Consider the following 16,494-nt stretch of genomic DNA (forward strand, 5'->3'; position numbering starts at 1 on the left):
TTGTAGACTTAGAGAAAGCGTATGACAGGGTGCCAAGAGAAGAGCTGTGGTACTGTATGAGGAAGTCAGGAGTAGCAGAGAAGTATGTCAGAGTGGTGCAGGACATGTATGAGAGGAGCAGGACAGTGGTGAGGTGTGCTGTAGGTCAGACAGAGGAGTTTACAGTGGAGGTGGGACTGCATCAGGGATCGGCTCTGAGCCCCTTCCTGTTTGCTATAGTGATGGACCAGTTGTCAGAGGAGGTCAGACAGGAGTCTCCTTGGACGATGATGTTTGCAGATGACATTGTGATCTGTAGTGAGAGCAGGGAGCAGGTGGAGGAAAACCTGGAGAGGTGGAGGTTTGCGCTGGAGAGAAGAGGAATGAAAGTCAGTCGTAGTAAGACTGAGTACATGTGTGTGAATGAAAGGGAGGGAAGTGGAATAGTAAGGTTACAGGGTGAAGAGGTGAAGAAGGTACAGGAGTTTAAGTACTTGGGGTCAACAGTCCAGAGTAATGGAGAGAGTGGGAAAGAAGTAAAGAAGCGAGTGCAGGCAGGTTGGAGTGGGTGGAGAAAGGTGTCAGGAGTTCTGTGTGATAGGAAAATATCAGCAAGAATCAAGGGGAAGGTGTACAGGACAGTGGTGAGACCGGCCATGCTGTATGGTTTAGAGACAGTGTCACTGAAGAAGAGACAGGAGTCAGAGCTTGAGGTAGCCAAACTGAAGATGTTGAGGTTCTCTTTGGGTGTGACAAGATTGGACAGGATTAGGAACGAGTACATCAGAGGGACAGCCCATGTTGGACGTTTGGGGGACAAAGTTAGGGAGGCGAGATTAAGATGGTTTGGACATGTTCAGAGGAGGGAGAGTGAGTATATTGGTAGGAGAATGTTGGACATGGAGCTGCCAGGCAGGAGGCAAAGAGGAAGGCCAAAGAGGAGGTATATGGATGTAATTAATGAGGATTTGAAGCTAGTGGGTGCAAGTGTTGAGGATGCAGAAGATAGGGTTAGGTGGAGAGAGATGATTCGCTGTGGCGACCCCTGAAGGGAAAAGCCGAAAGAAGAAGAAGAAGCTATATTTTGACCAGTGCTATTTTAGAACGTGCCTCGCGGGCGCCTTAAGTGCTCCTTGCGGGCGACCAGGTGCCCGCGGGCACCGCGTTGGTGACCCCTGGTCTGGAGGATAACTAGCCAGTTGATAAAAATTTTGAATGTTGTTTTGCACTTTCTTATTTATTATTATATGTTGTTTAAATTTTATAATTAGTGTTAAATAAATAATTGTTAAATGTAGTACAGAGTCTGTGGTCTATCTCACAAAGAAGTGCCGCCCCGCCGAACCCTACCGCCGAAACTAACACATTTTCTGCGTGAAACCCTGGAAGCTTGATTCGTTCTGGCAAAATCACGTCACCAATGACGTCCGAAGCTTCGTTTCACACACACGACACTCGCGCCCTCGTGTATTGGAGTATTGCGTTACATGGAATCTGACATTTATCAGAGAATCAAAAAAAAAAGGCTACACAATAGGAAATCAGAAAAGAGCACTATCTGGGTAAGATTTAACGCAGTGAGATGTCACGCTTGCCTGTCCTCAAAACTTGAGAGCCCTGAAAACCTCAACAAGAAACAATCATGACCCTAAAAATGTCTGGGCTTGAGCCGAACTGTTTTAAATGGGAGCAACATTACAAATGATAAAGGAGTCCAAAAAGGCAACAAACACTTACAATAAACACCACCAGTCTTAATATCTCTCTCTCTCTCTCTCTCTCACACACACACACACACACACACACACACACACACAAATTAATAAATGGAAATTGAACAAATACTTTGTATTTGGTTAAATTGTGGTCAGTGATCCTCATGTCCTTTCTTCATGTCATGACTTTCCTGTCCTCATTTAACACATCCATAAATCTCCTCTTTGTCCTTCCCCTTGACCTCTTACCTGCAGCTCCATCTCCAGCATCCTTCTACCAATATAACCATCTCCCTCCTCTGTACATGTCCAAACCATCTCAATCTATCCTCTCTGACCTTGTCCCCAAAATCCTTCTGATGTGCTCCTTCCTAATCCTGTCCATCCTCGTCACTCCTAAAGAGAACCTCAACATCCTCATCTCTGCTACCTCCATCTCTGCCGCGTGTCTTTTCCTCACTGCTACAGCCTCTAACCCACACAGTATAGCTGGACTCACTACTGTCTTCTACACCTTTCCTTTGATTGACACTCTTCTCTCACACAACACTACTGACACTTTTCTCCACCCACTCCAACACACCTGCACTCGCTCTTCATCTCTTTTCCACGCTACAGTTTGAGATGTATAATTTATTATCACGCTTCCTTTTTCAGAATAGTGTGTAAAATGATTCACAGCTTCTGACTGGAGTTCATCTACTTTAACAGACTGCAGATGCAACATTGTGCCTGTAGAGGACGCTCATTGTTTACTTTACAAAATTTAAACCAGCACAGAATCAAATCAAATCAAATTTTATTTGTCACATACACATACATACAGGGTACGATATGCAGTGAAAAGCTTTATGCAACTGTCCGGTATAAGAATAAAAAATATAAAAAAGTATATAAAAAAAAAAAGCAAAAATAAAAAAAGAATAAAATAATAAGAAAGTATAAACTATATAAGAAAACTATATAAACAGCCAGTTATGTATTTTTTAAATTGATTTTTTTTGTTGGTGCAATTAAATGTCTGGATCCAGCTTGATTCAATGTCTTCTTCATCTTATGTCCAAATTTCCAGAGAACACTTTAAGTAGTTAAAACCTTCTCAGGTAATAAAAACATATTCTGAATGATGAAACAGACTTTTCTGAAATACATAAATTTGTATCCAAATTTATTTATTTAATTTATTTGTGTGTGCAATTGTGCTCTGTAATGGGAAAGCAAGGCTTCCAGTGTGTCCCCTGTGTTGTGTACAGAGTCGCGTCGTATACGGTGCATCTCAATAAATTAGAACGTCGTGGAAGTAAATTCATTTCAGTAATTCAACTTAAATAGTGAAACTTGTTTATTATATAAATTCAGTACACAAAGACTGAAGTCTTTAGTTCTTTAAATTGTGATGATTTTGGCTCAAAAAATTAGAATACTTCATAAGACCAATAAAAAAACATTTTCATTAAATTGTTGCCATTCTGGAAAATATGTTCATTTACTGTATACAGTATGTACTCAATACTTGGTTGTGGTTCCTTTTGCTTTAATTACTTCCTCCATTTTGGATGCTCCTAAGCAAAACAAACGTCTTCCATGTAATCACCAACATACTGTAGCAAAACAAGACCATAGAGATTTAAATAAACGATTTCACACAGACCTCTTTGTGGTCTGAAAATTCCCCACGCACAGGTTGGCCGATATATCACCTGAATGAAAACGGAAAATAAGCAACTCACTTTAACAACTCATTTAATATTTATAATCATTACTAGATTGGTAAAATGACAAAACTCACCGCAGTATTTCATTAACACGCTGAAACAATTCAAATTTCCAAAAGAGAAAACAGCAAACAGCAACAAGGGTCAGGATGGGGTCAGTCCAACAGGTTTTAGATTCTGTAGCTGCAATGCCATTGAGAAAGTATTTTAGTTAGTTCACACAACACACTACATCAAGATTTCTATAACTTATCTTAAATTTTTCACCACATGCTGCACCCACAAAGCTAACAGCATTGTAGTTGACCCCACACAACCCTCACATTCACTTTTTACCCTCCTGCTATCTGGAAAAAGACTTTGAAGCATTTAGTTCCTCAAAACCAGACTGAGTTTTTTCAGCTCAACCCATCAGGCCTCACACACTCACTCGATATAATCTGTTTATATGCTGTCTATGCATTCACTATAATGCCATTTTATATAATATACATACTTACATGTTTGAACATGCATATAGAGGGAACCAACAGCTTCCCCGTATTGGTTAGACACCAAACAATAGTAAGGTCCATTACTGCCAGGGGTCAGCTGAACAATCAGTCTGCTATTAACACCACTGGAAAGAGTCTCTTTCACTGGAAAATATCTAAATGAAAATGTATTTGATAAATAACAGTAAGTGTGATTGTATAAACAGTATATTACGCAGATAAACATCATACTGTTGCGGAAATTGACTTTAAAATGCTTGTTTTGAACATCCTATTTTTACTGATAACACTTATGACTCAAGGCATTTATTAGCATTTAAACTGTTCTATTCCTCAAAGGTGATAAAATGTACATTATTAAAGCAATGTTAATGCTACTAGGCTATGTACTGAAGACACACATCATACAAAATATCACCATGATCGTGAAGAATACATGAAGAGTGTTTTGTGAATTTGGATAGTAATTGGATAGGATCCACAGGAACACTGCAGTAAAGATCAGGATCATATCACCAAGGAAGAGACCAGAAAATACATCAGCCATTGGAGTGATAGAGAACAGAGTGGTCTGACTTTAAGGATAGATTCAGATCAAATTATTAAACATACGGAATAGATTATTAACTCACACAAATCAACATTAGGATAAACTCAAAACCTAACAATATACTGTAACAATATAGGTTAAGTTAACTTTATTTGCTAATTTGCTATTTGCTATTGCTTAAAGCCATGTAAAAACAACAGTGATAGCTGTCTTGGTAACATGAACATCAAACATTACACCGAAATCCAAAACCAGGCTTGTGTTCAAGTTTCACACGTATTTATAACAATAAAGCTGCACCTCTTATATGATAATCCATATAATATGCCTCGTGTACTGAATTTTTCTTCTCATGACATCTCGGAGCGTGTTTATTTAAAGCTTCTTTGTTCTGATGTCTGTTGTTAAGAGAACTATGAGCATGTGCAGCATTATTGTAAATATAATATAGTTTATGTACCTTACTGTGGCATTTTATGATTAACATACAAAGAAGACTCAGCACTGTTACCTGCCCCAGGTAAAGTTTGTAGGTTTTGGATTAGCGTCTGTGTCACACAGAAATTCACGGGTTTCCCCTTGATCACCTGCTGAACTAATATAAACCACCTGGGGAGGATCTGAGAGAAAAATGAAAGAAACATCAATACTTTACACAATGTACAATTCAGTAAAACAGAATTAGGTGTAATATTTTTTGTGTTAAATCTGACTGCCCACATATTCCTTTTATTTTAGTATATGGTTATAAGCATAAAAATAATGAACTTGTAATCTTACAGTGAATATCCAATGTGTAATTCAGTTCCAGTTTCTGCTTTAGACCAGGGTGTGTGACTACACACTGAACCTTCTTCTGGTTTAGATCTTTAGATGCAGTTCCAATCAGGTTGCTTTTAACAGTGTATCTATCTTCAGAGTCCACAGTGACAGTATTTTGTACTTTCACTGTGTTGTATAAAGCACCCAGACTCCACGACACTTCTGCTTCAGGCTTTGCATTGGCTGCAGTGCAGGTCGCTAAAATCCCTTCAGTGTCTCCAGCAACAGCAGGAACATCAATGCCCACAGTGACAACAGGAGGAACTGAAAAAAAAAAAATACATGAACGAGAATTAAATAAATAAATAAATAAATAAATAAATAGTTATGTTTAACAGATCTCTGAATCTCTGAATTAATGTGTTTCATCAATATGTATGTCTGACCCTGATCACTCATGATTTAATACAAGTTTTATTTATAGAAGTGTGAAGACATTGTAGACTTGTTGTGATGGTAGGGTTTGACTTTAGAGCAGTGAACTTCACAATGCACAACTATTTCTGTCTGCAGTGGTGAAAACCATTAAAATCCCATCTACGCTCAAGTTTAAGTAATTAAATAATTAACTGCATGCACCGTCAACAGCCTGATGTTTCGTTTTCATATTTATCTAGCCTCAGCCATTTAAAATTGTTTCTCTCCCATTTGAGTTTGGTGCATCTGAAGTTTTCTTCCACACAACATCTCATGAAGTATTTCTAGGCACAACCTTACTCATCAGGAATATAAATATACATCTGGATTTTTAAAGCTGATTTGAGGAAACCATCAGTGCTTCTAAACAGAGCACAATGCATAATTAAATGTATTTAATCTACTTCTACTTTAAGTAATCTACTGTTACTTAATTCATATCTGATAAGAATTCAATATTCTAAAGTCTCAAAATGATACATTTTCTATACTGCAAACATGAGCATTGCTAAAAGATGTGACATCAGGTTCCAGTTTCAACTGAATAAATTCAATAAAATGCATTGAAAGCTCAGTATTCAGTGCTCAAGACAGATCCGACCCACTGGTGTCCAGCCACATAGCCTTACTGTAAATGGTTTCTAAGACCTGACTGAGTCTCTGCATCCAGGCCAGACTCACAAAGAGCCCTTGAATTTTTTTCAAATGAACCAAATTCATTTAATTGGTTTGCAGTTTGAGATTCATTTTATTAAAGATAACAGACATACAATGGACACAGTCATGAAAATGCTTGAGTTTAAAAAGCATTTGTATACATTGTATAATGTATAGCTTTTTTATACCCCTTGGTCTCTCTGAAACATATTATCCAGATTACCATGTACAATGTATTTTACGGCTGTGTGGACCCCCAGTATAAGTCTGTACACCAATGGGGAAAAGTCTTCTGTGTTGAGTCCTAGGGATGGGTACCAAAACTGGTAAAAACTGGCCCCGGTGCTAAATTATGAAAGACCGTAGTATCAGTAAGATCTGACGCTATCGGTTCTGCTTTCGGGTGCTGGAGAAAAAATAAAAAATAAATATACTATGTATTCCTGCTTAATAGTGCACATTTTATCTCGCCAAACATTTCTAATTTGCGATAATATTAAGACGTTTGTCTGTGAGATCTGCGAGATCTCTCATGCGCGCCGAGGAGGCTGTCTGTCACACACACACACACACACACAACAACAACAACAACGAGCATGGCGCACACGTGACCATGACCTTCCTACAGTAGCTCGTCTCTGGTGGTTGCCCCATCTACGTCAGGTATGTATGCTAAAATCATGTTGAATCAACGTTGTTCATGTCATTTAAAATAAATGTACAATCTCCCTCATTGGTTTGCTTACCTTACGTTGAAATACTGTTGATTTCTTTTGGGAGAAATGACATTATGCATTCAACATATTTTCTACTTGTTTTTAAAATCCCAAATAAAGAAAAATCAGTATGTAAACATTTATTTGGCTAAATGCACTTCAAGTTAGTTTACAAAATAGCCTACATATAAATAGCCTATTTAGAGTATTTTTTCGACAGCTTTCACGCTGGTGCATTAACAAATGTATAATATTTAGAAATTATATCTGGAAATTAATTTGTAATGATGAAATGCAGACACATTCATTCATTCATTCATCTTCTAGCGCTTATCCGAACTACTCGGGTCACGGGGAGCCTGTGCCTATCTCAGGCGTCATTGGGCATTAAGGCAGGATACACCCTGGACGGAGTGCCAACCCATCACAGGGCGCACACACACACACACACACACACACTTATTCTCTCACGCAATCACATACTAGGGACAATTTTCCAGAGATGCCAATCAACCTACCATGCATGTCTTTGGACCGGGGGAGGAAACCGGAGTACCCGGAGGAAACCCCCGAGGCACGGGGAGAACATGCAAACTCCACACACACACGGCGGAGGTGGGAATCGAACCCCGACCCTGGAGGTGTGAGGCTAACCACTAAGCCACCGTGCCCCCCAAATGCAGACACATAATTAACTTAATTATGTAAACATAGGTTCCTGATCAAATGTTAACATTGGCCAATGGCCACATTTTGCAACCTTTTTATTAGATATATTTTTTTAAAAAGCTCAGCAACTATGAACCAACCAACTCCTCCTAATACCTCTGGTCCAATAGTTGTATAATAGTTATTTGTTCAAACATGGCTGTTTCTTTCACTATAAATAATTGTTTTATTAATTTTACATTAAAAAAATAAAGCAATGTTAATTGTTCTCAATATGTTCTCAATATGTTCTTAAAAAAAACAAAAAAAAAAACACACAGAACACAAAGTACCGATAAGAATACCGTTAAGGTACCGGACCATTAAGCAGTATTGGTAAAAGTAGTAATACCGTTAAAACCTTAACGATACCCATCCCTAGTGTTGACCAGGTAAACAACATGTATATGTGTGTGGATGTAGGTAAGTGGAGAAAAACAAACACATGCAAAATACAAAACTGTATACTATAATTATTATATCCTTAATAACTTTGATTGGGTTTATCAGAACATCTACAAAGAATTTTACCTTGTACTCTGAGACAAATTTCTGTTTCATTTCGTCCACTTGGAAATACTCTGAAGATGCAGGTGTAGATTCCTTCATCTAAAAGAGTAACATTATTTAGAAGAATTGAGCCGTCCAGTCCTGCTAAGTTCCCTGCAAATTTTACACGGTCCCCAAGTTTTTTTATATATTCTTCACCAGTGGAAGTGATAACCAGAAAATCTGTATTCGTTGGCCTTCGTTAGGTATGTTTAAAAAATATGCATTTATTTTCCATGAGAGAAGAAAAAGTACATTGTTCTTTATTTAAAATAAACTGTGAAAAATACTGAAAAGTGAGGTAAGAATCACAAATATAAATTAGATAAAATCGTCACACCAAGTTGTAAATTGATAATAAGCAATTAAAATATAAAATTATGGAGTTGATTAAAACAGTAGATCCGCAATACAAATGTTTCTGGATTTAGAAGGATTACTGTGCATCTGGCAACCGCTGATATTTTGTATTTGATCGTTTTAGGGGAAAAGCACAAGAGACATTAAGCCCTATGGTGTAAGAGGTGTAGTACAGACAAGAGACATTAAAACCTATGGTGTAAGAGGTGTAGTACAGACAAGAGACATTAAAATCTACGGTGTAAGAGGTGTAGTAAAGACAAGAGACATTAAAACCTACAGATTAAGAGGTGTAGTACAGACAAGAGACATTAAAACCTACAGATTAAGAGGTGTAGTACAGACAAGAGACATTAAAACCTACAGATTAAGAGGTGTAGTACAGACAGGAGACATTAAAACCTACAGATTAAGAGGTGTAGTACAGACAAGAGACATTAAAACCTACAGATTAAGAGGTGTAGTACAGACAAGAGACATTAAAACCTACAGATTAAGAGGTGTAGTACAGACAAGAGACATTAAAACCTACAGATTAAGAGGTGTAGTACAGACAAGAGACATTAAAACCTACAGATTAAGAGGTGTAGTACAGACAAGAGACATTAAAACCTACAGATTAAGAGGTGTAGTACAGACAAGAGACATTAAAACCTACAGATTAAGAGGTGTAGTACAGACAAGAGACATTAAAACCTACAGATTAAGAGGTGTAGTACAGACAAGAGACATTAAAACCTACAGATTAAGAGGTGTAGTACAGACAAGAGACATTAAAACCTACAGATTAAGAGGTGTAGTACAGACAAGAGACATTAAAACCTACAGATTAAGAGGTGTAGTACAGACAAGAGACATTAAAACCTACAGATTAAGAGGTGTAGTACAGACAAGAGACATTAAAACCTACAGATTAAGAGGTGTAGTACAGACAAGAGACATTAAAACCTACAGATTAAGAGGTGTAGTACAGACAAGAGACATTAAAACCTACAGATTAAGAGGTGTAGTACAGACAAGAGACATTAAAACCTACAGATTAAGAGGTGTAGTACAGACAAGAGACATTAAAACCTACAGATTAAGAGGTGTAGTACAGACAAGAGACATTAAAACCTACAGATTAAGAGGTGTAGTACAGACAAGAGACATTAAAACCTACAGATTAAGAGGTGTAGTACAGACAAGAGACATTAAAACCTACAGATTAAGAGGTGTAGTACAGACAAGAGACATTAAAACCTACAGATTAAGAGGTGTAGTACAGACAAGAGACATTAAAACCTACAGATTAAGAGGTGTAGTACAGACAAGAGACATTAAAACCTACAGATTAAGAGGTGTAGTACAGACAAGAGACATTAAAACCTACAGATTAAGAGGTGTAGTACAGACAAGAGACATTAAAACCTACAGATTAAGAGGTGTAGTACAGACAAGAGACATTAAAACCTACAGATTAAGAGGTGTAGTACAGACAAGAGACATTAAAACCTACAGATTAAGAGGTGTAGTACAGACAAGAGACATTAAAACCTACAGATTAAGAGGTGTAGTACAGACAAGAGACATTAAAACCTACAGATTAAGAGGTGTAGTACAGACAAGAGACATTAAAACCTACAGATTAAGAGGTGTAGTACAGACAAGAGACATTAAAACCTACAGATTAAGAGGTGTAGTACAGACAAGAGACATTAAAACCTACAGATTAAGAGGTGTAGTACAGACAAGAGACATTAAAACCTACAGATTAAGAGGTGTAGTACAGACAAGAGACATTAAAACCTACAGATTAAGAGGTGTAGTACAGACAAGAGACATTAAAACCTACAGATTAAGAGGTGTAGTACAGACAAGAGACATTAAAACCTACAGATTAAGAGGTGTAGTACAGACAAGAGACATTAAAACCTACAGATTAAGAGGTGTAGTACAGACAAGAGACATTAAAACCTACAGATTAAGAGGTGTAGTACAGACAAGAGACATTAAAACCTACAGATTAAGAGGTGTAGTACAGACAAGAGACATTAAAACCTACAGATTAAGAGGTGTAGTACAGACAAGAGACATTAAAACCTACAGATTAAGAGGTGTAGTACAGACAAGAGACATTAAAACCTACAGATTAAGAGGTGTAGTACAGACAGGAGACATTAAAACCTACAGATTAAGAGGTGTAGTACAGACAAGAGACATTAAAACCTACAGATTAAGAGGTGTAGTACAGACAAGAGACATTAAAACCTACAGATTAAGAGGTGTAGTACAGACAAGAGACATTAAAACCTACAGATTAAGAGGTGTAGTACAGACAAGAGACATTAAAACCTACAGATTAAGAGGTGTAGTACAGACAAGAGACATTAAAACCTACAGATTAAGAGGTGTAGTACAGACAAGAGACATTAAAACCTACAGATTAAGAGGTGTAGTACAGACAAGAGACATTAAAACCTACAGATTAAGAGGTGTAGTACAGACAAGAGACATTAAAACCTACAGATTAAGAGGTGTAGTACAGACAAGAGACATTAAAACCTACAGATTAAGAGGTGTAGTACAGACAAGAGACATTAAAACCTACAGATTAAGAGGTGTAGTACAGACAAGAGACATTAAAACCTACAGATTAAGAGGTGTAGTACAGACAAGAGACATTAAAACCTACAGATTAAGAGGTGTAGTACAGACAAGAGACATTAAAACCTACAGATTAAGAGGTGTAGTACAGACAAGAGACATTAAAACCTACAGATTAAGAGGTGTAGTACAGACAGGAGACATTAAAACCTACAGATTAAGAGGTGTAGTACAGACAAGAGACATTAAAACCTACAGATTAAGAGGTGTAGTACAGACAAGAGACATTAAAACCTACAGATTAAGAGGTGTAGTACAGACAGGAGACATTAAAACCTACAGATTAAGAGGTGTAGTACAGACAAGAGACATTAAAACCTACAGATTAAGAGGTGTAGTACAGACAAGAGACATTAAAACCTACAGATTAAGAGGTGTAGTACAGACAGGAGACATTAAAACCTACAGATTAAGAGGTGTAGTACAGACAAGAGACATTAAAACCTACAGATTAAGAGGTGTAGTACAGACAAGAGACATTAAAACCTACAGATTAAGAGGTGTAGTACAGACAGGAGACATTAAAACCTACAGATTAAGAGGTGTAGTACAGACAGGAGACATTAAAACCTACAGATTAAGAGGTGTAGTACAGACAAGAGACATTAAAACCTACAGATTAAGAGGTGTAGTACAGACAAGAGACATTAAAACCTACAGATTAAGAGGTGTAGTACAGACAAGAGACATTAAAACCTACAGATTAAGAGGTGTAGTACAGACAAGAGACATTAAAACCTACAGATTAAGAGGTGTAGTACAGACAAGAGACATTAAAACCTACAGATTAAGAGGTGTAGTACAGACAAGAGACATTAAAACCTACAGATTAAGAGGTGTAGTACAGACAAGAGACATTAAAACCTACAGATTAAGAGGTGTAGTAAAGACAAGAGACATTAAAACCTACAGATTAAGAGGTGTAGTACAGACAAGAGACATTAAAACCTACAGATTAAGAGGTGTAGTACAGACAAGAGACATTAAAAATACTATATAACAAAACAATTTCGTCTGTTCAGTAAAAAACAACGCAGGTAGAGAGTTTCACTTTTGTTCAGAGTTTAACAGATAAAGAAGGAGCTCCTACCTTTAATGCTGGCAAAACACAAAAGCAGCAGAAAAATCCATGTTAACCCCGTCCTGAAACACACCATTTTATAGAGATGTTACCGAGGCTCCGAGGCGAGAGTCAAAAAAACCATTTTCATTTCCGCTGCACAAAAGACCGTCAAGTGCATCTCAGAGAACAGCGCTTCACACCGCGAGCGCGCACGCGCGCCACACGGCCGAAATGAGAGACAGACGTGGACCATCACTGTCTGGAGGATAACTAGCCAGTTGATAAAACGCGTGTCCGCAAAATTTCGAATGTTGTTTTGCACTTTCTTATTTATTATTATATGTTATTTAAATTTTATATTTAGTGTTAAATAAATAATTGTTAAATGTAGTACAGAGTCTGTGGTCTATCTCACAAAGAAGTGCCGCCCCGCCGAACCCTACCGCCGAAACTAACAAATTTTCTGCGTGAAAGCCTGGTAGCTTGATTTGTTCTGGCAAAATCACGTCAGCAATGAAGTCCGAAGCTTCGTTTCACACACACGACACTCGCGCCCTCGTGTATTGGAGTATTGCGTTACATGGAATCTGACATTTATCAGAGAATCAAAAAAAAAAGGCTACACAATAGGAAATCAGAAAAGAGCACTATCTGGGTAAGATTTAACGCAGTGAGATGTCACGCTTGCCTGTCCTCAAAACTTGAGAGCCCTGAAAACCTCAACAAGAAACAATCATGACCCTAAAAATGTCTGGGCTTGAGCCGAACTGTTTTAAATGGGAGCAACATTACAAATGATAAAGGAGTCCAAAAAGGCAACAAACACTAACAATAAACACCACCAGTCTTAATATCTCTCTCTCTCTCTCTCTCTCTCTCTCTCTCTCTCTCTCTCACACACATACACACACAAACACACACACACACACACACACACACACACACACACACAAACACACACAAATTAATAAATGGAAATTGAACAAATACTTTGTATTTGGTTAAATTGCGGTCAGTGATCCTCATGTCCTTTCTTCATGTCATGACTTTCCTGTCTTCATTTAACACATCCATAAATCTCCTCTCTGTCCTTCCTCTTGACCTCTTACCTGCAGCTCCATCTCCAGCATCCTTCTACCAATATAACCATCTCCCTCCTCTGTACATGTCCAAACCATCTCAATCTATCCTCTCTGACCTTGTCCCCAAAATCCTTCTGATGTGCTCCTTCCTAATCCTGTCCATCCTCGTCACTCCTAAAGAGAACCTCAACATCCTCATCTCTGCTACCTCCATCTCTGCCTCATGTCTTTTCCTCACTGCTACAGCCTCTAACCCACACAGTATAGCTGGACTCACTACTGTCTTCTACACCTTTCCTTTGATTCTGACACTCTTCTCTCACACAACACTACTGACACTTTTCTCCACCCACTCCAACACACCTGCACTCGCTCCTCACCTCTTTTCCACGCTACAGTTTGAGATGTATAATTTATTATCACGCTTCCTTTTTCAGAATAGTGTGTAAAATGATTCACAGCTTCTGAGTGGAGTTCATCTACTTTAACAGACTGCAGATGCAACATTGTGCCTGTAGAGGACGCTCATTGTTTACTTTCCAGAGAATTTCCAGAGAAGTCTTTAAGTAGTTAAAACCTTCTCAGGTAATAAAAACATATTCTGAATGATGAAACAGACTTTTCTGAAATACATAAATTTGTATCCAAATTTATTTATTCATTCATTCATTCATTCATTCATTCATTTTCTACCGCTTATCCTAACTACCTCGGGTCACGGGGAGCCTGTGCCTATCTCAGGCATCATTGGGCCTCAAGGCAGGATACATCCTGGACGGAGTGCCAACCCATCGCAGAGCACACACACACTCTCATTCAATCACGCACTACGGACAATTTTTCCAGATATGCCAGTCAACCTACCATGCATGCCTTTGGACCGGAGGAGGAAACCGGAGTACCCGGAGGAAACCCCCGAGGCACGGGGAGAACATGCAAACTCCACACACACAAGGTGGAGGCGGGAATCGAACCCCCAACCCTGGAGGTGTGAGACGAACGTGCTAACCACTAAGCCACCGTGTCCCCCTTCCAAATTTATTTATTTATTTATTTATTTATTTCATGTGCATCTCAATAAATTAGAATGTCGTGGAAGTAAATTTATTTCAGTAATTCACCTTAAATAGTGAAACTCATGTATTATATAAATTCAGTACACACAGACTGAAGTAGTTTAAGTCTTTGGTTCTTTTAATTATGACGATTTTGGCTCAAAAATAATACTTTTTCTAATACCAATAAAAAACATTTTTAGTGAATTGTCGGCCTTCTGGAAAATATGTTCATTTACTGTATATGTACTGAATACTTGGTTGTGGTTCCTTTTGCTTTAATTACTGCCTCAATTTGGCATGGCATGGAGGTGACCAGTCTGTGGCACTGCTGAGGTGGTATGAAAGCCCAGGTTTCTTTGACAGTGGCCTTCAACTCATCTGCATTATTTTGGTCTCTTGTTTCTCATTTTCCTCTTGACAATACTCTTTAGATTCTCTATGGGGTTCAGGTCTGGTGAGTTTGCTGGCCAGTCAAGCACACCAACACCATGGTCATTTAACCAACTTTTAATTTGGCAATGTGGGCAGGTACCAAATCCTGCTGGAAAATAAAATCAGCATCTTTTAAAAAGCTGGTCAGCAGAAGGAAGCATAAAGTGCTCTAAAATGTCTTGGTAAACGGGTGTAGTGACTTTGGTCTTCAAAAAACTCAGTGGACCAACACCAGCAGATGACATTGCACCCCAAATCATCACAGACTGTGGAAACTTAACACTGAACTTCAAGCAAATTGTGCTATGAGCTTCTCCACCCACCTTGGTTTCCAAATGAAATACAAAACTTGCTCTCATCTGAAAAGAGAACTTTGGACCATTGTGCAACAGTCCAGTTCTTCTTCTCCTTAACCTGTCTGTGGTTCAGGAGTTGCTTAACAAGAGGTATACGATAACTGTAGCCAAATTCCTCGACACGTCTGTGTGTCGTGGCTCTTGATGCCTTGACCCCAGCCTCAGTCCATTCCTTGTGAAGTTCACTTAAATTCATGAATAGATTTTGCTTAACAAGTTGGTTGGTCCGCACTTTTTCCTTCCACTCAACTTTCTGTTAACATGTTTGGACACAGCACTCTGTGAACAGCCAGCTTTTTTGGCAATGAATGTTTGTGGCTAGCCCTACATTATATCCACATTTAAAAGATTAAACGTACAAAAGATAAGGTTACTGGCCAAGCAACAGGAACAGTTTAATACCTTTTTTTTTTATTAACACACTAACCTCAACATATAATTATGTGGCAAGAACACCAGAAAAACCTGATTATCTGCTTCATCCAGCATAAATTCTTAAGTAGGCTGAACTCCTGAATTCCACAGGTGTCTAAATCACAGACTTCTACTTCCTCTGTAGTGCCAAGTGTTACCATTTGTTTGGTTGGGTGCTTAAGCATTTACCCTCACCCCATGCACCAGTACCTTGTAGAACCACCTTTGGCAGGAAATTCCAGCATTTCTTCTAGTATATGCCTCTATTAGCTTTGCAGATATGGAAGCTTATATACTTTTTGCCCAGCAGCAAGTTTTATCCTGTTGTTCCATCCATTGTGTCATCAACGATAAGCAGTTTCCCAGTTCTGTTGATTAAAACGAAACATAAAACGTCCCACAACATGATGCTCCCACCACCATGCTTCATTATGAGGATGGTGCTTTATGGTGATCAGTAGAGACTGTTTTCCACCAAGTCCTTTGTCCCAGTGTTAAAACAATGTAACATTTAGTCATGATTGCTCATTTTCATATGATGTGTTTTCTCAATAATGGAATTTTTCGTACCACTCGTCCATTAAACTCAATATGGATGTCGTGTGTACAACTTCTCTCATCTTTTGGATCTCTCTAGCACCTTCAGACTTACCCTTGACCTCTTGAATGGTTCTCTGAACATCCTTATTACTGTCACTATCTTTTGATGGACAGCCTGTGACAATTATTTTAATGGTGAAGTGTTAAAAGATTAACAAGGG

The 16,494-nt window shown here is 38.3% G+C and overlaps 1 protein-coding gene across 2 annotated transcripts; it reads right to left on the minus strand.

Annotated features, from left to right (window-relative positions):
• Positions 1 to 2,682: 2,682 nt before the first annotated feature.
• On the minus strand, positions 2,683 to 12,545 carry LOC132850431 (nectin-3-like protein). Of its 2 annotated transcripts, XM_060877026.1 has the most exons (7): positions 12,419 to 12,545; positions 8,305 to 8,382; positions 5,234 to 5,539; positions 4,965 to 5,073; positions 3,910 to 4,058; positions 3,484 to 3,592; positions 2,683 to 3,394 (listed from the first exon to the last, which is right to left on the minus strand). In XM_060877026.1, the coding sequence occupies exons 1-7, from the start codon at positions 12,483 to 12,485 to the stop codon at positions 3,391 to 3,393; spliced, it is 822 nt and encodes a 273-aa protein (XP_060733009.1). In that variant the 5' UTR covers positions 12,486 to 12,545; the 3' UTR covers positions 2,683 to 3,390. The 2 variants fall into 2 exon arrangements, with proteins under 2 accessions (XP_060733009.1, XP_060733010.1); XM_060877027.1 differs by lacking the exon at positions 8,305 to 8,382 and having other exon boundaries at positions 12,419 to 12,537.
• Between the last annotated feature and the right edge of the window lie 3,949 nt (positions 12,546 to 16,494).

This window comes from Tachysurus vachellii, chromosome 8 (genome assembly GCF_030014155.1).
Source record: "Tachysurus vachellii isolate PV-2020 chromosome 8, HZAU_Pvac_v1, whole genome shotgun sequence".
Classification (NCBI taxonomy): domain Eukaryota; kingdom Metazoa; phylum Chordata; class Actinopteri; order Siluriformes; family Bagridae; genus Tachysurus; species Tachysurus vachellii.